This window comes from Capsicum annuum, chromosome 3, assembly GCF_002878395.1.
Source record: "Capsicum annuum cultivar UCD-10X-F1 chromosome 3, UCD10Xv1.1, whole genome shotgun sequence".
Classification (NCBI taxonomy): domain Eukaryota; kingdom Viridiplantae; phylum Streptophyta; class Magnoliopsida; order Solanales; family Solanaceae; genus Capsicum; species Capsicum annuum.
This window is the reverse complement of record NC_061113.1, coordinates 57,832,349-57,854,446: the sequence shown is the minus strand read 5'-3', so window position 1 is coordinate 57,854,446 and position 22,098 is coordinate 57,832,349. Positions and strand designations below refer to the sequence as shown.

Genomic DNA, 22,098 nt, shown 5'->3' with positions numbered 1-22,098 from the left:
TTTCAATTTTCTTCTTCATTCGAAGACTTGATCTCAATCTATTAAAGTCTTCAAACTTGAGAGGTTTTGTGAAAATATCTGCAACTTGATCATAGGATTTTACGTACTTGAGATCAACCTCTTTCTTGGCAATGCATTCTCTAATGAAGTGATACCTTGTATATATGTGCTTACTTCGATCATGATATACTGGATTCTTGGAAAGAGCTTGTGCTGACTTATTATCAACACAAATCATTGTGGCTGCAGTATGTGATAAGTTAAGCTCCTTCAATAATCTTCTCAACCAAATGGCATGGCACATACATGATGTTTCTGCTACATATTCTGCTTCACACGTTGAGAGAGTAACAATGGTTTATTTCTTTGAGCTCCAAGAAACAACACAATCACCTAAGAAAAACACAAAACCTGATATGCTTTTCTTATCATCCACATCTCCCGCATAATCGCTATCACAAAATCCCACAAGGTTAAAATCATTAGAAGAAGAATAAAATAATCCAAGGTCTATCATACCTTTTAGGTAACGAAGAATTCTTCTAGCAACTTTCAAGTGAGTGGAGGTAGGAGCTTCCATGAATCGACTTACTACTTCAACTGCAAAAAGTATATCTGGTCTCATACAGGTCAAATACCTCAGACTTCCCATGAGACTTTTGAAAAGAGTGGAGTCCACTTTTTCAGCATTTTCAAATTTCTAGATTCGCAGATTTATCGATATCAAGTTCGTAAAAAGAACCAAATTCTTGTTGGCGATTATTTATGATCAAAAAATAAAAAAAATTAAATTCTGAGAACTCCTTTATCTTATTTATACTCTTCTTCAAAATCTACATACTATGTGGTACAAGGGATTCCCAGCATCTCGTAGAAAAAGAGTATGTAATGTAGAATTTAAAGAAGAGTATTTGACTTTCATTATTTTGATTTAGTTTTTTTATTGGAGTAGTAGGACTATGTTACTATTGGTAGATTTCACTGTCATAAGACATAAGACGTATCAATAGTTTTCTATTCTAAATAGAAAGAAAGTAAAATTTTTCTAAATACTAGACATAAGGAAGCGGGGGATAAATGCGTAGAAGAAAAAATCCTAGAAGGGATTATTTGTTTGATAATTTTGTTCCACTTTCCATTGGGGTGTTCATAGGATTGCAATCAAACATGTTGAATTTCTTCAAAATCTCCTTTGTATAGCTTTCTAGAGATATGAAGATGCCTTTCTCCAGTTGCTTAACTGCTAGGCCCAAGTAATATGACATGAGTCCTATGTCCGTCATCTCAAATTCAAGGGACAAAATTTTCTTGAAAGCTTCAAACAAACATGGATTATTACCCGTCAGAATAAGATCATCAACATAAAGACAGCAATCAAAACATCTCCATTGGTATGAACTTTAATGTAAAGAGCATATTCATGGAGACAACGAGTAAATCCATTTTCTTGAAAATACTTATCAATGCAACTATTCCATGCTCGTGGAGCTTGCTTCAATCTATATAAAGCTTTTTTCAATTTCAACACTTTATCTTCATGATTCTTGACCACAAAGACCAATGGTTGTTCAACATAGACTTCCTCTTCAAGATATCCATTCAAAAATACCGACTTGACATCTAGTTAATGGATTTTCCACTTCGTTTGTGCAACCAAAGAGATCAGCAAATGTATCGTCTCTATGCGGGCAACAGATGCATAGACTTCTTCATAGTCAATGCCATGTCTTTTCTTGTAGTGTTAAGCTACGAGTCTTGCCTTGTATATCTCTATCTTTCCATGAGCATTCTTCTTTGCCTTGTATACCCATTTAACTCCAATTGCTTGATGATCTTTAGGAAGAGCTGTTAATTCCCAAGTATTGTTCTTTTTTATCGACTGAATTTCTTCTTTCATGGCTTGTCTCCACCTTTTGTCTATAACAGCTTCATCAAAATTCATTGGTTCACTATCAGCATAGATACAACATAAAAAATCAAAATTAGTACCTTCTTCTGTGTCATCATAGAGTTCTTGGATGCTCCTCATCCTCTGTGGACTTTTACTTGAGCTCTGATATTGAGAAGGAGATGCAATATTTGCTGGTAGGGTTATATCATGTGTAGGTGCCATGGTATCCTGCTCTTCTTTATCTCCAAAGTATGGAAGAAAATTATATGTTCTTTCTTTTTGAGCCTCCTGGCCTTCCCAATTCCATGACGCTTCTTCATCAAATTTAATATCACGACTGACCACCACTTTGTTATTGCTTGGGTTGTATAACTTGTAGCCTTTTGAAATATTGTCATAGCCAATGAACACATACCTGACTCTTCGATCATCAAGTTTAGCTTTCTCTTGATGTGGAACATGAGCATATGTTATGCTCCCAAAAATTCTCAAGTGCTTGACACTTGAATTTCTTCCGTTCCATGCTTCTTGAGGTGTTTGATCTTTCACATTTCTTGTTGGAGACCTGTTGCTTAAATGAACTGCACATGAAACAACCTCGGCCAAAATTTCTTTTGGCATATTTTTAGCTTTCAACATACATCGTTCCATATTAAGAATTGTTCTATTCTTTCTTTCTGCAACTCCATTTTGTTGGGGCAAGTAAGGTACCATTAGAGGGCGATGAATTCCATGAGACTGGAAAAAGTCATTAAATTCTTTTGAAGTGAATTCGCCTCCTCTATCGGACCTTAAGGCTTTTATTTCATAGTCACTCTCTTTTTCTACAAGTGCTTTGAAATTTGTAAAGGCAAAAAAAACTTCTGATTTTTGCTTCAAGAAATATACCTAAGTCTTTCTACTGAAATCACCAATAAAGAGTAAGAAGTATTTACTTTTATCAAAAGAAGGTGGATCGATTTGACCACACACATCGGTGTGAACAAGCTGAAGTGGATTAGTTGCTCTTGACGTGGTTTCCTTCAAAAAACTTCTCCTTGCAAGTTTTTCAAGAAGACAAGCTTTACACAACTGATTGGGATGATTGATTGATGAAATTTCATCAATCATGCTCTTGTCTCCCATTGATTTGAAAGCTTCAAAGTTCAAATGTCCAAATCTCATGTGCCAACACCACGACTCATCTTTCATATTAGCCTTCAAATACTTTGCATTAATGGTCTTACGATTCAAAGGAAATAATCTATTTTTTGCCATATGCACTTTGGCAATTAAATTATTACTTGAATATCTAAGCCAAAGATGCATATTTTTTATATGAATATCATATCCTTTTTCAAGAAGTTGGCCCAAACTCAAAATATTATTTTTTAGTTTTGGCACATAGTAAACCTCATTGATTAATTTGTGATCATCATTTTTACAGGATATCAAAATTGTACCTATTCCTTCAATTTGAATCTTTGAGGTATCTCCAAAAGATACATTACCTGTCATCGTCTTCTTGATCTCCATAAACTTGTCTTCGTATTCACACATATGATTACTTGCTCCATTATCAAGATACCATGAGCTGTAATCATCTGTATCATCTTCTGTGAGTGTCATTAAAAGTGTTGACTCATCTTCTTCTTTGTTGTTGTCAACAAGATTAGCTTTTTCTTCAACATTACTATGACATTCCCAAGAGTAATGTCCAAATCCATGACAGTTGTAGCACTCAATTTTAGATTTGTCATACCTCATTTCATTGGTACCTTGATAAGCTCCAAGTCTTCTTCCTCCTCGTTGTCCACGACCACGATCTCTGAATGTTTGGTGGTTTTTATCTTCATTATTGAATTTTTTGATATAACTCTTTCCTCTTCCACGATCTCTATGGCAACCACAACCTCGCCATTGTCTATTTCCTCTGTAACTGTTTTCACCTCCAAAATCTTTGAAGGATGCCTGAGTTTTAGAAGTTGCTCCAATGACTCTTCTTTTCTTCTTTTTAATTTTTCTTCTTGGGCTTGTAAAGAACATTCCAATTGCTCTACTATCATAGATTCTAAATCTTTAGACTCCTCAATAGCACATACCACATAATCAAATTTGTGTGTTAAAGAGCGAAGGATCTTTTCTACCACACGCACATCATCTACTTCCTCCCTGTACCTTCTTAGTTGATTCACCACACCCATCACTCTTGAACAAAACTCCAAAATGGATTCAGGTTCTTTCATTTTTAAAACTTCAAAATCAGCCCTTAGAGTTCGAAGTTTTACCTTCTTCACCTTATCAACTCCTTGGAAAGAATTTTGTAAAATCTCCCAAGCTTTCTTCGAGGTGGTTGTATCAGCCACCTTCTCAAACATACCATCATCCAGACATTGGTGAATGAGAGTGAGGACCTGTTGATCTTTCTTCCTTGTCTTAATCAATACATCTTTTTCATTTTGAGGCATAATCTCCTCATTGGCGGATTTTGTATACCCTTTGTATACAATGTCTCAAACATCTTAAGAACGAAGAATGACTTTCATTCGTAGGCACCATTTTTCATAATTTTCTTTTGTAAGGGAGGGGGGTACTGAAAAGACAGTGGACTATTATTTTTCATGGCTCTGATACCACGTTATTGAGAAAAATAAAGTAATCCCACCCAGGATAATATCCACACAAATAGCAATAACAAGAGAGTAACAACGACACCAAATATTATAAGGGGGTAAATAAAATAATCAATGGAGAAATACAATAATACTGATTACAACTTAACAATGTCAAAAGACTACTACTCTTTATATACGAAACAACACTCTTCTTATTTCTCACAACTCACTACAATATTACTCTCACACTATTTATCTCACAGACTAGAGAATATCTGTGGATTACTCTTTTTTCTCTCTATTGGTCTCTCAATTTTGGTGTGTATCAAAATGAATTAGAAGTCATCTATATATAGATGAACTTTCCAAAGCTTACATGTTGCAACACCAACTTCCAACTCAATCATGTTGCAACACCAACTTCCAACTCGATCATGTTGCAACACCAACTTTCAAATTCATGTCACCACATTAAGCATGTTGGAACACCAATTTCCTTTTTATTTTTTTATTTATTTTATTTAACTATTTTAATCCCACACAAATTTGTAGACAAAACTTTATAGACAAAAGCAGGAGATCAGGTTTAAAGTTTAAAGAAGACACTGGTGTTTATGGACCGAATATTGCAACGATGCGGCTTAGGTGATAATACGTACATTTCTAAAGGTTTGTTAAAAGAGCCTACAGATATGAGCGCGGAAGCTGCTATGGAAGTGGTGGAGAGGGCGGTGTTCGGAGTCATAGATGAACTTCTGATGAAAACTGGAGTACAATGTGAGAATATCAGCATATTGGTTACTGTTTGTGGTGTATTCAATATTATGCCATCACTTTCCAGTGTCATAGTGAGGCGTTACAACCTGAGACATGAACACCGCACCTATAATATTACTGGAATGGAATGCACCGCTGGTCTTGTTGCCTTAGGCCTTGTCCAAAATCTGCTCAAGGTTTTGTTGCTCTCTCTACTGCATAATCTAATTTGATTACCGTTCTTCATGCTATATAGACTTTTCTTGAACTAACTTTGCTTGTTATGTTAACTTGAAAAGTGGGGAGTACTATTAATAATTTAATTTGACGTTTGCTTCCTCCATTTTAATTAATTTTATTTTGTTCAACCATAAAGTTTATGACAGAAAGCATGAAGTCATTTGAAACTTGAGATTCAAAATATGTCATGATATTTTTTTGGTCGTAATATAATAACCTAACCCCACTGGTGAAATTGTACCCTACGTTGATGCACACAGCTTCAAAACCTGTAGGATCTACGACTTGTTTCATTTTGGCCTTTGGACTTGTCCAAGGTTATGCTCTAAATTGTATCTAGGGTATGTTTGGGATGGAGGACAACGGATATTTGGTCGGACAAAATGTTTCAGAAAATATTTTCTTTAGAAAACATAAAAATGAGGAAAATAACTTTCCTAATGAAAATAAGAAAAATAAATTTCACAATTAACATTTAAAGTTCATTGTCTCCTCCTAACTCACTCAGCATCCCCAACCCTCACTAGTTGACCTTCTCCCACTCTCGCTATCCCGAAATCCCACTCTCCACCCCGTTCCATCCTCATCGAATTTTGTTAGATTACATATAAATGCTCTTGAAATAATAATTTTTTGCTTGATACAAAACCACTTATTTTTAAGAAAATATTTCCTTCATACCAAACACACCGCTAATTGCCCTTTTTCATGCTTTTTTTCTTTGCTAGTTTAGTTTTGTGCACTCTGTAAATTATTATAGATTATCAGGTTCTATTGATCTACAATAACTTGCAACTCTTCTTAATAAACCTGTCATTATTTAGAAACTAAATTTGTTGCTATCCGATTAAATTGCACTGCTATGTATATTAGTTGAATAAATCATTTTTTCCTCTGGTCCCTTACACCTTTCCAACTATCTGTAGGATGTAGCCTGTATATATTTTAGAAAAAAAGAAATTTAAAAGGTCGGATGGCTTGACCAATAATATTGGTTCTATACTTTCTTTTCTGGGGTAATTCTAACCTCACATCGTACAATGGTTAGAGAAAGGAGAAAATTGGCAGTTTTATACAATTAATTGTACCCATATGTATCAAAGCAAAAGGAAAAAAATGTGAAATACGGGTTACAATTAATTGTACAGATCAACCCACCTAACAATTTCAATTGTAAACATATATATAGGTAGTTTTACTAGTATTCTTCGTGTAGCTTTTAAATATGCACATATTGAGAAATCTATGGGGATTAACATGTTAATTCAAATAATAGATATATGTGGTATAATTCACCAAAATTTTGACATGTATTAAGTTTAAATTCAAAATTTAAAACTAAGTGAATTCAATACTAAAATTCGTAGTGATTAAACTCAAAAATCTATGAGGATTAACATGTTCATTCAAATACAGATATATGTGGTGTAATTCACCAAAATCTTGACATGTATTGAATCTAAATTCAAAATTTTTAAAAAATGCAATGAATTCAATACTAAAATTCTTTATGATTGAACTGATCAAATTTAATAATAATTGACTTATCTCTAAAAGTAAATAATATGAAAAATTACCGCTGTTTCTTGAAAAAGTGATCGCAAATTACTGTTGTTTCTTGAAAAAGTGAAGGCCAATCTTTCTCGATCAGTACTGTTTGGAAATTAAAGGAACTATGATATTTTATACCTTCTCCTTATAACAGAGATTAAATTTAAATAAAATTTTATTGTTTATCAATTTAGCGAGGCACCTAAAGTTGTCCCGCAAAAATTCACTTAAACCCCCAATTAAGGCATGTTTCTATCAGGCCCCTAATCCACCCGAATTTGGATCCAATCACGCCTTTTTTACACAATCAGTAAAAGGTAGAGTGTCGGTAACACACTCGAATGATGTGGCAAAATTGACCAATAAGAAAAAGATACGTGGCAAACGACTTTAAAAAAAAGACTATAAGTTAAAAAACACATTTTGTGTTGTGTGGGTCCAAAAATTATTTTAAATATAAAATAAATTATAATTGATCCCCCAACCTACCCCCTTCCATTCTCTTCTCCATTTTCAACCAAAACCTAAACCTTTTTTTAAAAAAATAAATTAATTAAAACTGGTTTCCCAACCCCTCCCCTCCCCTCCCCCCCTTCCCCCCCGCTTTTCCATCTTCTTCTCCATTTTCTGCAAGAAGTTCATTCTTGGATCAAGAAATTCATAACATCTTCTTCTCCATTTTCTCTTATGCTATTAGATTGTATTCCTAATTTCTTTTGCTTTTGTCCTTTTCGTGGCACAGTTTGATTCATTCCCTTTTCTTTTCATAAATTTGACAGATTTGTTGTTTCTTGATTCCTTTTGAAGATTGAATGATGATTTTACTAACTTTTCTCTGGGTTTTTTTTTCTCTAATGTTATTTCTTGTATTTCATTTTCTCTTAGATTAGTTGATAACTCTGCATACTATTAGATTTTTTAACTGATTTGCTGGATTTTGGTTTGAAGCTTTTCTTGATGGAATAGTGTATATATACAATTAATGTAATTGATGAAGACATAATGTAATTCCATCTTCTTCTCCATTTTCTACAAGAAATAGGTTCTTGGATCAAGAAATTCACAATATCTTCTTCTCTGTTTTCTGTGGACTCAGAATTTCTAAGAAAAATTTACCGGTAGGCCATGATTTTCCGCCAACGGCTTTGAAAACTTTGAATGGAAAAGAAGGCGGCTAAAGGAGTGGAAAAAGTTGCGACGACTACAGGGAGGGTGGGGGGTTGAAGACGATGAGGAAGGGGGGTTGTGAAGAAGACGATGAATTGGGGGTGGGGGGATTTTTCCTTTTTTTAAAAAAAATAAATTAAAATATTAGGATAATTAAAAATTATATTAATAAAATAATTTAAATATAAGTTTTTTAATTAAAAAAATAAAATATTATTTATTATACTATTCACGAGCCCAACACTCTCCTTGCTAAATCAACATTTTGTGTCTGATAGGTATCAATTTTAGCACTTAAGGTGTCTGATAGGTACATGCCTTAATTTAGGGGTCTAAGTGAATTTTCAGACTAACTTTAAGTGTTTGCCAATGACTTAAGTCTTGTTTTGCAGATACATGGTAATTCCTATGCTTTACTGGTGAGTACCGATAGCCTCACAGAAAACGTATACAAGGGAAATGATCGGTCAAAATTGTTGAGCAATTGCATATTCCGCGTTGCTGGGGTCGCCTTTCTCCTCTCCAACAAACCGTCAGATCAGAATACCTCCAAGTATGAGTTCATCCGCACCATCCGTTCTCAAACCTCGAACAATGATCGTTCCTACAACTATATTTTCATGGAAGAAGACGTCGAAGGACATTTAGGAATCACAATCAACAAAGATCTCTTCTACGCGGCTATCAAAACCATACGATTAAACATATCCATTATTGCTCCCCTAGTTCTTCCTCTATCTGAAAAATTTTGTTACTTCATAAATCTTATAGTGCGACGCTTTCTCTTGAGAAGCAATGTGGAGCCTTATAATCTTTATTTATCCAAAACCATAGATCACTTCTTGTTAGGGTTTTTACCATGATTTTCTTACCAAATTTGAGTTTTACTTTTCTTAGAAGGAAAATAAAAGTAATAGCATAATTACTTTTACTTTTTATAAAAGGAAAATATAAAATATTTTCATATTTGGCTAACCTCTTTCTTGGAGAAAACGTTTTGGAACTCTATAAATAGAAGACCCCATTCTCATACAACAACACAATAGTATCCACAATGTAGTCGTTTTAAGATTCTTGTTTAGAGAAAAATTTTCTCTCAATTAGTTTTTATACTTTCTAATATTATATTTTATATATAGGCCAATTGTCCAAACTATATAATAATTTTATGTTTTTTGTAATATTTTATTTGTCATTTGATTTATCATCTCCATGGTTTGCAAACTATAAGTTTGCGCATAACGCCCTTTCAATTTCGAACCCAACAAGTGATATCAGAGTCTATGATTCAAAGATCCAATGGTTTGATTAACAATTTAAGATCAAAGTTGCAATCAATTTGGCAATAATGAACCTTTTTGTCAAAATAAAAGTTCAAAAACTACATAGGGAGAAAAAGTTTTAAACCAAATTTCAACAATCTTGCTACTAATCCATCTTTAAAACCAAATCAATTTTCAATCCATGTTTATGGGTTTCAACTTTCAACCCCCGCTTACTTTCAATGCTTGAGCTCCTTTCAACTCGTGTATTTATTTTTAACGCATGAGCTTCACTCTTAACCTGTGCTCACTTTCAATGCACAAGACTCCACTTTCAACCTTGTTTCCTTATAACACAATGCTCAAATAATATCAACCTATCCTTTTATTTTTTATACATAGGACTCTAATTTTTAACTTATATCAATTTTTAATCATGATAAACAGTAGTGATATATGAAGATCGTGTGAAGTAGGAAGATCAAGATTACTTTGCTAGAAAATCAAGCCAAAAAGGGAGATTTGTTAGGATTTTTACCATGATTTTCTTACAAATTTAAGTTTTACTTTTCTTAGAAAGAAAATAAAAGTAATATCATAACTACTTTTACTTTTTTTGAAAGAAAAATATAAAACTTTTTCATATTTAGCTAACCTCTTTCTTGGAGAAAACGTTTTGAAACTCTATAAATTGAAGACCCCCTTCTCATACAACAATACAATAGTATCTACAATGTAGTCGTTTCAAGATTCTTGTTTAGAGGGAGATTTTGTCTTAATTAGTTTTTATGCTTTTTAATATTAGATTTTATATGTAGGCCAATTGGCCAAACCATATACTCCTTTCATCCCAAATTATGTGTCGCCATTTCCTTTTTGGTCCGTCCCAAAAAGAATATCGTCTTTTCTTATTTGATAAGTTTTTAAAAACACAATTACAATTTTACCCTTAGTGGTCCCACTTGACTTTAAATGCTATTACTCCTTTTTTTATTTGCTCTTTCAATTAAAATTGGTTCCACTTGATTTTTAAATATTATTACTCCTTTTTTAAGAATGGTAAATTTATAACTTTAACAAAGTCAATACTTATTTCTTAAATATCGTGTCCGGTCAAATGGCGACACATAATTTGGAATGGAGGGAGTAATAATTTTATGCTTTTTGTATTGTTTTATTTGACATCTGATTTATCTTCTCCATGGTTTGCAAACTATAAATTTTCGCATGATGTGCTCTCGATTTCGAACCTATCATTTCTTCCCATACATCGGTGGAAATCGATGCTGGATGGTTTGCAAAAGAAATTGGGATTTAGTGATGAAAAAATAGAAGCTTCTAGAATGACTCTGTACAGGTTCTGTAACACTTCCACCTGTTCGATCTGGTATGAAGTGGCTTATACTGAAGCAAAAGGCAGAGTGAAAAACAGATACATTATAGAAGATCGCATTTGGGTCAGGTTTCAAATGTAGCAGTGTAATTTGGAAGGCGACTCGATCCATTGATCACAATGAGATCAATCCCTAGTGCACGAAATTCATGAGTTCCCTGTGAATGTTAGCGCAATAGAAGCATTCCCGGACCTATTCGTTGCCTCCAAATAGTAAGAATCATCTAAATCTACAAGGTGTCTTTTAGTAGGGTGTATAAATATACCATTGAGTATATTGCATTAGTAATGCTGAAATTAATAATACACAAATAAATTAGACTTGAATATTCCTCTTAATTAACACTATGTGTATAGTAAATTCTACATATAAGAGCTTGATTAGATGGTCCATATGGCTTCTGCCTTTGTCTTCTGTATCGGCCATTGTAGCATTACTATCCAAGATATGTTGATAGGAATTCTACATAGAAGAGCTTGATCAGATGGTCCATATGGCTTCTGCCTTTGCCTTCTGTATCAGCCATTGTAGCATTACTATCCAAGACATGTTGATAGGTTATTGTATATGAATTCAATAACTTGGGTAAATAGATCTATTATTAGTCCAATGGATCTATTTTTATTTGTACGTGGATATTTCTTAACTTCTCTAATCATTTTTATTTTTAGTTTATTTATTTTAATTTTATTAATGTTCATATCTTGGGGGTGATTGGATGTTACTTGATTAAATGTTTTACTGTAATATTCTTTAGTTTTTCTCTTAGTCTTTGTAATTCTTGTATATTATTTTGGAGGTATTTTAATAATTCTATATCTTTGGTTCTAAAATATTCAATTAAATTCTCTTTCATAAGTATTTCTATTAATCTTATTTCTTCCATATCTTGTCTCCAATATTTTAAATACTCATAGTCTATCATTTTATCCTAAAGTAGTTGTGATACTACAAATTTCTTTGTAATAATTTATTCTAATTGTACTATATCTGATATTAAATTATAGGTTATCTATTTCGTTAATTATTCTGTCTTTTTCATCTATGAATAATTCCATGTCTAAATCATATTCTAAACTGTCTTTTAATTCTAGTTGTTTTATGGTTTTATTTATCCAAATTAATCTTTTTTTTAATTGTTCTCTTCCTTTTCTAAGATGGTTTCTATAATTAATTTCTTCGTATAGCCAACTTTGTTTCTCTCTAACTCTTTGAATATATTCTAGCATTTTTAATCTGTATAATATCCATCTGAATAATAACTATCTGAATAATAATTTCTACCATAGAAATCTATATTTTCTAATTTATCTTCTATCCAATTAGTACTTAGTAACTCATCTTCATAATCAAATATTTTTTCCCATATTATTTTCTTTATGTCTTCTAATTCTAAGTCTTTTATGATATATAAAACTAGTATCTTAGTTTCATCAGATATATATCTTGTCATATTATCCATATTATGCTTAGGTTTCTACGAATAACTTGGAATTGGATTCTAGTAATTAATTGCTTTATCATAGTATGTATTAGTTGTATGTTTTAATCTTAATAATTCCTCTATATTTTCATTAATGAATTCTATATATTTTATATCTTTAGTTCTCATATATTCTTCTAAATTTGTTTTCATTAGTTTTTCTATTAATTGTATATTTTTCATATCCATTTTCTAATTTTCTAAATATACGTAATTTATCATGGTTGATGTGTAGATTTGGTATGTAAGTATTTGTAAGAGTAGGTAGGTAGGTGTGGTATATAATTTGTTCCAGTCATAAAATATTTATCAAATATTTTTTCCAATATGATTTTTCTTATATCTACAATTTCTATATCCTTAAGTATATACAAAACAAGTATTTTGAATTTATCTACCATTTCGTCAGATAAATAAGTATTCATTTTTCATATGATGTTTTTTCAAAATATTCCCTTTAATCATATATATAACAAAATATGATCAATTTAGATTACTATATACTAGATTATTCTTAAATAACATGTTCTTTGGTCACTATTAGCATGGTAATCTGGATACTTTTCCCTTAAACAACGCCTTTACTATGGATACTTTTTCCTTAAACAACGCCTCTACTCTGGATACTCCCCTATCACGGCTTTCTTGCCTCACTGGTTTCACCTTTAGGATGACATAGTTCTTAGGGATTTTTCTCCTTTTCCATTTTGCTAATAAACTTCTTAACATGCTATTCTTTGAATAATTCTACTATAAAGTAAATAACATGAACTTATTTTATCATATTATGATTGTCAGAAATTTATGAATTTAGCTATTCTTAATCATAAATATAAATACATGTTCTGGTAAATCTGATAATTCTAGATTTTCCATAGTTGTCTGATTCATAGCTTTTCCTTGGAAATATACCTGTTTTTTAATAATTCAAAAGTTTTTTGTATACAAGAGAGGGTTTTGCTTCAACTCATAAAGGCTTACCTCTAACTGAGGAAAAATGCTCTCTATTTATAATCCTAAGAAAGCTCATAAACTTTTTACATCTTTGCACCTGTCCTAATATAACTTTACAAGTTACCTATATACTATTCTTAGTTTTTACATTTGTCTTACAAATTTTCAAAAGTAAGGAAAAAAGACAAAGAATTTAAAATCCTTGCCAAAAAAGTCAAAAAGCTAAAAGCTAATTATTTACGTAAAGGAAGTCAAGAAAGTTATATAATTTGTCTATATGTCGCTTTCATAATTTAATATCTTGTCTGTTTCCATTATTGCTCTGTTACTGTCTTCTTTTTATCTTCTTCTTGTCGTATCTGCTGCTTTTTTATCTTCTTGCTATTGTAGTATCACATTTGAAATAAAGTTATGTCTGCCACTACATCTACTGCATATGTGGTCATTGTATTTTTGGCTAACATGTTTACAGAATTGATCCATAGCTTCTTCTGAAATAACTTCTTTCGTAATAGATCTCGTGACTAGTAACTCTTCTGGTTTTAGGATCGTTATGATCCATTTTCTTATCTCTTTTCTGTCATTTTCTCTAATATTTTTACAAGTAGAGTAAACCAATAATTGATTTATGTTATAGTAAATCTAAATTGGGTTTTGATTTATATAATTATTTGTTAACTCAGTCAATATACTGCTAAGTCCAATAACTCTCTTATTTCGGTAGAAGTTCGGTATCTAATTTTTGGTTATCTCTTCTTGTTCGCATATTTCTTCAGGGATAATATAATCTCGTGTCATTCCTATCTTGAAAACAGTAATTGTCTGTTTTATTTCATCAAATAATATTTCTGCTGGTGTTGAGTAGAAACAAACATAGCATAACTGTCCCTTCGTAATCCTTTTATAATCCATAAATTTTTTGTGAATATCTGAAATTCTTGTTAACTCTTCTCCAGTAATTTTGTAAACTGTAGATAATAGTCCATAATAGTAACATGAAGAAATTAAGTTTGCACTGGTGCCAGGCAAAGCAATAAGTTTGTTGTAGTTCTGACATTTTTGTGTAATATATCCTTGGTTTTGTTTTGCTAAATCTTCACTCTGGATAGGTTTTGTATTTAACAATTTTTGTAAGGTATAAATACTATCAATATATGTACGAGTGATATGGTTTTAAGTCTGCTTTTGTTGATTGAGTGATTCAGAATATGTGTGTATCTAGGGAGGTATAGATGAATTTGATTTTTGTATATTTGGTGTATATGGTTTTGAGAATATCTGGTTGAGGTTATAATTCTTTTTCTTTGATAGTTCAGGTTTATTTTGAGTGACTATATTCTTTCCCTTGGATACATCACTTGTGCCTACAGCTGTAACTGTAATTTCATTAGTAATTTGAGTTTTTAGGTGTTTCTCATCGTCACCTTCTAGGTCTAGTTTTTTAATGTGCTCTTCCTGCATAGTATCTTTGCTAATAGCTTCTTGTTTTTTATAGTGCTCAACCTGCACTTTTACATTTGTAACTTCAATAGTTAATGTGACAACTCGTTCTTGTAATAACTTCATTTGTTCAAACACTTGTAATATTAAGTCTGTTTGGGTATCTTTGACATCAGCTTCTTCCATTGGTAAATCAGTTTGAGTAGCTTTGTCTTGATATGTAATCTGCAATAACATTCTTGTCAGTCTTAATTACTTCAATCGTAAATGTAAAATTTAATATATTCAATACTAATCTCTGAATTTCCTTCATCGTAACTGAGTTTTGTATTTTTCTTGTTAACCAACATCGAACCTGGGTATTATCTGTTCTCACAATAAATTTGTTATATACAATATATGATTCACAGGTTAATAAACATTTATATAATGAACACAATTCTTTTCTATTTATTTTTCATTTTATTTCTGTTTCATTAAATGTTCCTGAATAATATCTACAATGATGTTCTATTTTTTCATTTTCGTACCTATATTTAAGTACTCCTCCATAACTATATTCACTTGCATCTGCTTCTACTATATATGTAAACTTTTTATTTTCGTCTGGAAATTATAATTTTGGTAATTCTTTACAAAGTATTTTTATTTTCTGAACTTGTTTTTTATCTTCTTCGTTATAATTATATTCTACATTTTTTTAAAAAAAAAATTCTGTAAAGGCTTTAGGTTTTCTGTTAATTTTGGTATATATTCTCTTACTTGGTTTACTAATCCTAAAAATCATTGTAATTTCTTTTTTGTATATAATCTTCTTTTGAATTTATTATTTTTTGTACTATATGTTGTTACATTTTTACTCCACTTTTATCTATTTGTATTCCTAAAAATTCTATCTGGTTTTTCATAATTTCAGCTTTCTTTTCACCTAAACTTATTCCTAATTTTTCTATTATATCTGTAAATTGTTCTAGTAATTTTAAATGTTCTTTTTTAGTTTTTGTATATATTAGTATATCATCTATGTATACTATACAATTAGATAATTGTTTAAAATAACTATCCATAAAATGTTGATATATATATGGTGCATTTTTATATCCGAATGGTAATACATTCCATTCATAAAATCCTTGTGGTACCATAAATGCGGTTAATTCCTTAGAATCTTCATCTAACTTTAAGTGGTAAAATCCTGATTTACAGTCAAATTTACTAAAGTAGTTATATCTTTGTATTTGTCTTATTTTCAATATCTTATTTGCTATTGGATAATTGTATGTCATAGTTTTTGCATTTAAATTTCTATAGTCAATAACCATTTTACTTTTTCCTCTTTTTTGTCCACTATGTTTATTTACTATAAATGTTGAACTATTATGTTTAATATTGCTTTTTTGTATATACTGTTTTTCTAATAATTCATCTATATGCATTTTAAATTCTTTTGAATCATCAAAATTATAGTTAATGGTTTTTGAGTTATTATGCTATTTTTATCTATTAATTCAATTTTTATAGTAATTTTATGTTTTTACCATCCTTTTAATAGATCTTCACTATATAATTGTCTTAATTTTTTCTTTATTATTTCTACCTTATCTATTAAAAATATAGTTATTTCTTTTTTATTTATCGAAAATACAACTAGTTCTATTGTGTCTTCTGTATTTTTTATACTTTCTAACTTTTTTGTAATTTTTTCACTTCCTTTTATCCAATCAGTTTTCTTTCTTATTTTATTAATAACTCTTTTTGCTCTTACTTTTTTATTTACATGGTGTTGTAAATCACCAATCTGTTTTAGTTATTATATGTGGATATAATTTATCTAAAAACGGCATTCCTAAAAGCATATCTTTTGATGTTAGTTCATAATTATAGATTTCTTCTATTGTTATTATTTTATCCCATATTTGTATTTTTACACTTTTAGCTTTATATGTAATTAAGCTTCCTTCATTATTAAATCCTTTGACTACTATTGTTGTTTTTAATTTATCCCATTTACTTTCTGGTAAACAGTTGTATCTACATAAGTTTGTTTCTGCTGCTGTATCTATCATAGGTGTATAATACCTATTATAGTATCCTTCTACTATTATTTTTACAGGTACATATATTTTCATATTGTGTTAAAGTTCTTTTTATGAATAATTTCTCTTTATTATATGTTATAGATAATTGTGTATGTTCAATATTGTATGGTTTTACTTGTTCTAACCATTTTATTCCTAATATTATATCTACTTTTTGCATTTTTCCTTTATTTCAAATTCTATTTTTATTTTTCCAAACTCTTATTATTATCTCTTTTTCTACCGTATCCTTAAGGTTTATTAGACTCCTTGGTAGATCTGGGCATATATTACTATTAGATTTTATTTCTTCACTTTTTACTAGATATTTTGCTATATAATTTTCTTCTTGTCCTGTGTTTAAGAGTATTAAATATTCTTTTTCATTTATTGTTCCTGTTATGTAGTATTGGTTTGAATTAACTGTTAAAGTTGTTTCATAACTTGTTCTTTTTATGAGTTTGATGATTCTATTTTTTCATGAGCTATTGTTTTTTATGTACTTATTCTATCATTTATTATTTCTAAATTTTCTTCTATGTCTATATTTTTGTAACTATAATCATTATTATCAATTATTTTTACGAATTGTTCAAAAGGACTTTCTATTTGTATTTTATTAATTTTATTTTTTCCTGTTATTTTATGTTTTGTTGTTAATACATATAGATTTTTACATCTTGCTGTAAATATTTTGCTTTCTGGGGTTAGTTCTATTCCTGATATTTTCCAATATAATACTAATGATTTATCTATATTTTTATCTGTTCTTGTTACTGAATAATTTGCACTTATTATAAATTTAAATTTTTGATATATTAAATTTCTTTTTATGGCAATTATTATACTTTTTTCTATAGGTTTTATAATTCTATCATCTGCTAAATATAATTCTATTGGTGTATCTATTCCTTCTCTAAAACATGCTTTTATTAATATCTTTGTTCTTCCAAAGTGTACATATTTTATTGGGTCTTTAATTTTTATATCGTTTATTTCTTTATTAATTATTGTTTTTGTTACTAGTGGTATACTAGCTCTTCCTTTTGCATATCTACAGTCTATTACATGTTCTTTTTGACTTACTACGTAGTATTCTTCCTTTTTTCTACTAAATATATTTTTTATTGCTGGTATTTTAAATATTTTTTCTACACCTAAGTATAACTCTCTTCCTTTTATTTCATCAAATATATGACTATCAAATATTATTTTTTGTTCTGTTCCTGCTTCATTTAAATATTTTTCGTTTGTTATTATTTTTATATCTTCTTCAGTTATTTGGTTCATTTTTATATCTTCTTCAGTCATTTGATTCATCTAATTCACTATCTATTTCTTTATTTGTTTCATTCTCCGAAATTTCATATACTATCTTTGCTTTCTAATTCATAATCTATATAATCTATCTGCATATATTTTGTAGTTTGTATTTTTATTTTTGATATTTATTTATTTTTTGGGTTTTTTGGTAATTTACAATCTCTAGCTAAATGTCCTAGTTTTCCACAATCATAACAAGTACATTTTTTGATAGATTTCTTTTTCCTATATGGTCTTTTATAATTATAATTTTTTAGATAATATCTTTTTCTTGGTTTCTTATACTTATATTTTGATTTCTTGTATATCTTATATTTCTTATGTCTTTTTTTTTTTTATAATATCTTTCTTCACATCCAAATTGAGGTGCTATTTTATCTTTGCAACATGTTAAATTTCTTATTAATGTCTTTTCCATTTTAATTTCTTCTCATATTTTTCTCATAGATTTCTATACCATTATTGTAAAAATTTTATTCTTGCTCCTAGGGTATCTACTATTTTTGCTTCATCCCAACTCTTTATTATTTTTGAACTAAATGGTTTGGGTAATTTAGTAAAATATAATCTTCTTATTTCTTTACTTTCTTCTATATTATATGTTCCTTTATAATAATATTCTTTAAATGCGCACGTATACTCATCTATATAGCACATATTACATACTGCTAGTTTTAACATTAAATTTCTATTTATATCTTTCTCTTTATTTTGCTCTTCTTCTTCTTCTTCTGTTGTCATACTGCTAAATTCATCTCTTATAGCTATTTCATATTTTTTCAATATTTCTGTTGGTAGTATTTTAGTAGTTGTTGATGTTCCTTCTGTTTTGTGACCTGATCTTAATACTTTTTTACTTACTTCGGCTAGGTTTAAAAATCATAATTTTACTGTCCCTATTAATGTCTTTTCTATATATTCTGGTGTGCTTGTTGTATCTATTTTATTATCTAATAATTGTTTTGACATATATCCTACCCATAGTTGTATTGTTTTATTTGTGTCTATTACACAGTCTAAATCTAAAAAGTTGTAATTAATTATTTGTTTAGGTGTCCATTTATTATATTCATCCTTTGGATTATATCTTTTAAACTTACTTTTGTAATTATATGTTGGTTTTCTTATTTCTGATGTACTAGGTATTATATTTTTATCTAGAGTATTTACTTCTGTATTTATTAATTCTAGATTTTCTTTATTAATTATTTCTTGTTCTTCATTAATTTCTAGTTTTCCTATGTTTTATAAAATTTTTGTATATGTTTCACTATCTTCCGAATCATAATTATTTGTTTCTTCAGCATCTATTGTATTTATTTCTAATTCTCTGGTTTCTGGTTATTTATTTTTTATTTCTAATTTTTTAAAATTGATTTATCTCGTTTAATAATTTTTGTTCTTTATCTTTTTCTTCTTTTTCTTTCTGTCTCTTTTCATATAAATCTTTTAGCATTTGTAGTTCTTTTTCTAATTCAACAATCCTACTAGTTTTAGTTTCTTCTATTTTTCGTATTTCTTTTGTGGTTTTTTGTTTTATTTTATTTATTTTCTTTTTTCTATCTATTTATTCGTTTTCTCTTTCTATTCTTACCATAGCTTTCAACTTATCTTCTAATTTTAATTCTTCTTTTTTCTAACATTAAATATAAATGTTCACCTGTTTTCTTATATCTTCTTCCTAAATTATAGAATACTATTTTTATTTTTGATCCTTCATGATTTTCATATGTTTTTTCGTCTATTATAAATTCTTCTTTTTTTATTTTATTTAAACGTATATAGGTTATGTTGATATATATATATATATATATTCTAGACTATCTATTGTTGATTCTAAATTTGATATTTCTTCTTTTTGTGCATTTATTGAATTTTTACTAACTCCGACAATTATGTTATACTGTAGTCTTTCTATCCTTATTTTTAATTCTTTACGTTTTTTAGATATTATTTGTTTTAATTCTTTATATTTTTGTAATTTCTGTACGTTATTCATCTAAACAATATTTATAATATTTTGGTGGATATCAAAATCTAATTTTATCATAATTAATAAATTAATCAAACAAATCCAAATACATACTACTTCCGATAACTTTAAACAACATAAGCTCTGATACCAATTGTAGCCATATTCTCCTTGTATTCACACTCAACAAATAAGTAGGTGTTTGGCAAGAAAATAAAAAAAAAATTGGAGTTGGAATTGAAGTTGGAGTTTGAAGTTGTGTTGAGTTATAAATATAAATTAAAGTTGTTTATGATTTTTTGTGAGACAAATGAAAGTGAAAAAAGTGATTCCCCCAATCCCCGATGTCTTTTTGCATGAATTACCATGTACTTGCGAAATCAAATTGTTAAGGACAAAATGTTGATAACGAATATATTATCGATTTGGTTGTCAGTTCAAAATATTTACAAATTGAAAATGAATAAACCCAATAGATAATACTTAAATTGCACCGAACCGAGTGATAAGAACCCACATTTTGATATTGTCAAACTTCATGTATTAAATTACGGGCAGTTTTGGAAGAAAAAAAATTAATTCCTCTTGATTATGTAAGATACCGTTTATTTTAAAATAAAATTAAAAAAAAATATATAAACACCACTTATTTTAAAATAAAGTATTATACACGTCTGTCGACTTTCGAGCTTTCATTCTCCTTTCAGAATTTCCCTGACCATTTAAGTAGTAATAACGAAAAGTAGATACTCCTTGTTAAAGAAAGAAAAAGAGTCTCATAATGGTGGTTAATGAGATAAGTGGTCTCTTTATAAGATTAGAACAATTCTCATCCTTTTGAGCTAGCTAGTTTTTGAGGTGTAAGTTAATTCCAAGATCTAATTTTACATGAGCAGGATCCATCTTATTCAATATTGTGACCCCAAATTAAAAAACTGTCCACACTCCAGATGTTTAGTCCTGGGCGTGAGTAGAGTGTTAAAGAAAGAGAAAAAGTCTCACATTGGTGGCACACAAGATGTTCAGTTCTGGGCATGAGGTGGGGTATGTTAAAGCAAGAGAAAAAATCCCACATTAGTGGTTAATGTGATGGGTGATCTCTTAATATGGATTGAACAATCTTACTCCATTTAATTAATTTTTGGAGTGTGAGTTAGATCCAAGATCTAATTTTACACTCTCTTCATCCCATTTATAGTTTAATAAGATGCGTATAACAGAAAATGGATTAATAATATGAGGAGGTGAGAGTATAATATTTTTAGTTACTATGTACATTTAATGGGTGCTCACAGACGTGACCCTAATTTGCCTAAAGGTAATTGTGTTATTCTCTTTTCCCAAGGGTTAATTTTGTTAATCATTAACTGATAACAATTATTTTAGAAAATTAATTTTGTCCAAATATTAATTTTGAAGTAATAATTAGTAGTTAAACAACCACGTAAGAAATCAACTCTATTATTACATCTTGACAGCTGAAACATTTATCTCACGACAGTATCAAACAACATTCTTATAAATACTTAGCTCAAATTTGAGGAAAAATACACATGCTTATCCTTCATTTATTTTTGGTCAGACACATTGTCAACTCTCTAAATTTGGCATGAACTTTTAAATAGTAATAATGAAAAGTAGTACTCTTTGTTAAAGAAAGAAAAGTCTCATAATAATGGTTAATGAGATAAGTGATCTCTTCATAAGACTAGAATAATTCTCATCCTTTTGAGCCAGCTAGTTCTCTTTATAAGACTAGAACAATTCTCATCCTTTTGAGCCAGCTAGTTCTCTTTATAAGATTAGAACAATTTTCATCCTTTTGAGTTAGCTAGTTTTTGGGGTGTAAGTTAGGTCAAAGATCTAATTTAAATGAGTAGGATCCATCTTATTCAATATTGAAACCCCAAATTAAAAAATTGTCCATACACTAGATGTCAAGTCCTATTTTTAGGTAATTTACAATCTCTAGCTAAATGTCCTAACTTTCCAC

At 29.5% G+C, this 22,098-nt stretch overlaps 1 protein-coding gene across 1 annotated transcript; it reads left to right on the top strand.

Annotated features, from left to right (window-relative positions):
• Window positions 1–5,099: 5,099 nt before the first annotated feature.
• LOC107865408 (3-ketoacyl-CoA synthase 8-like) lies at window positions 5,100–9,062 on the top strand. The gene is made up of 2 exons (XM_016711679.2): window positions 5,100–5,438; window positions 8,592–9,062. Exons 1-2 carry the CDS (start codon window positions 5,100–5,102, stop codon window positions 9,060–9,062), a joined length of 810 nt encoding a protein of 269 aa, XP_016567165.2.
• Window positions 9,063–22,098: the final 13,036 nt, after the last annotated feature.

What these genes read in the sequence shown, in the direction of transcription:
- LOC107865408 (XM_016711679.2), top strand. Translation starts at nt 5,100, where the DNA reads ATGGACCGAATATTGCAACGATGCGGCTTAGGTGATAATACGTACATT. An exon ending in TTGTCCAAAATCTGCTCAAG is followed by an intron (nt 5,439 to 8,591) that starts GTTTTGTTGCTC and finishes CTTGTTTTGCAG; the next exon opens with ATACATGGTAATTCCTATGC.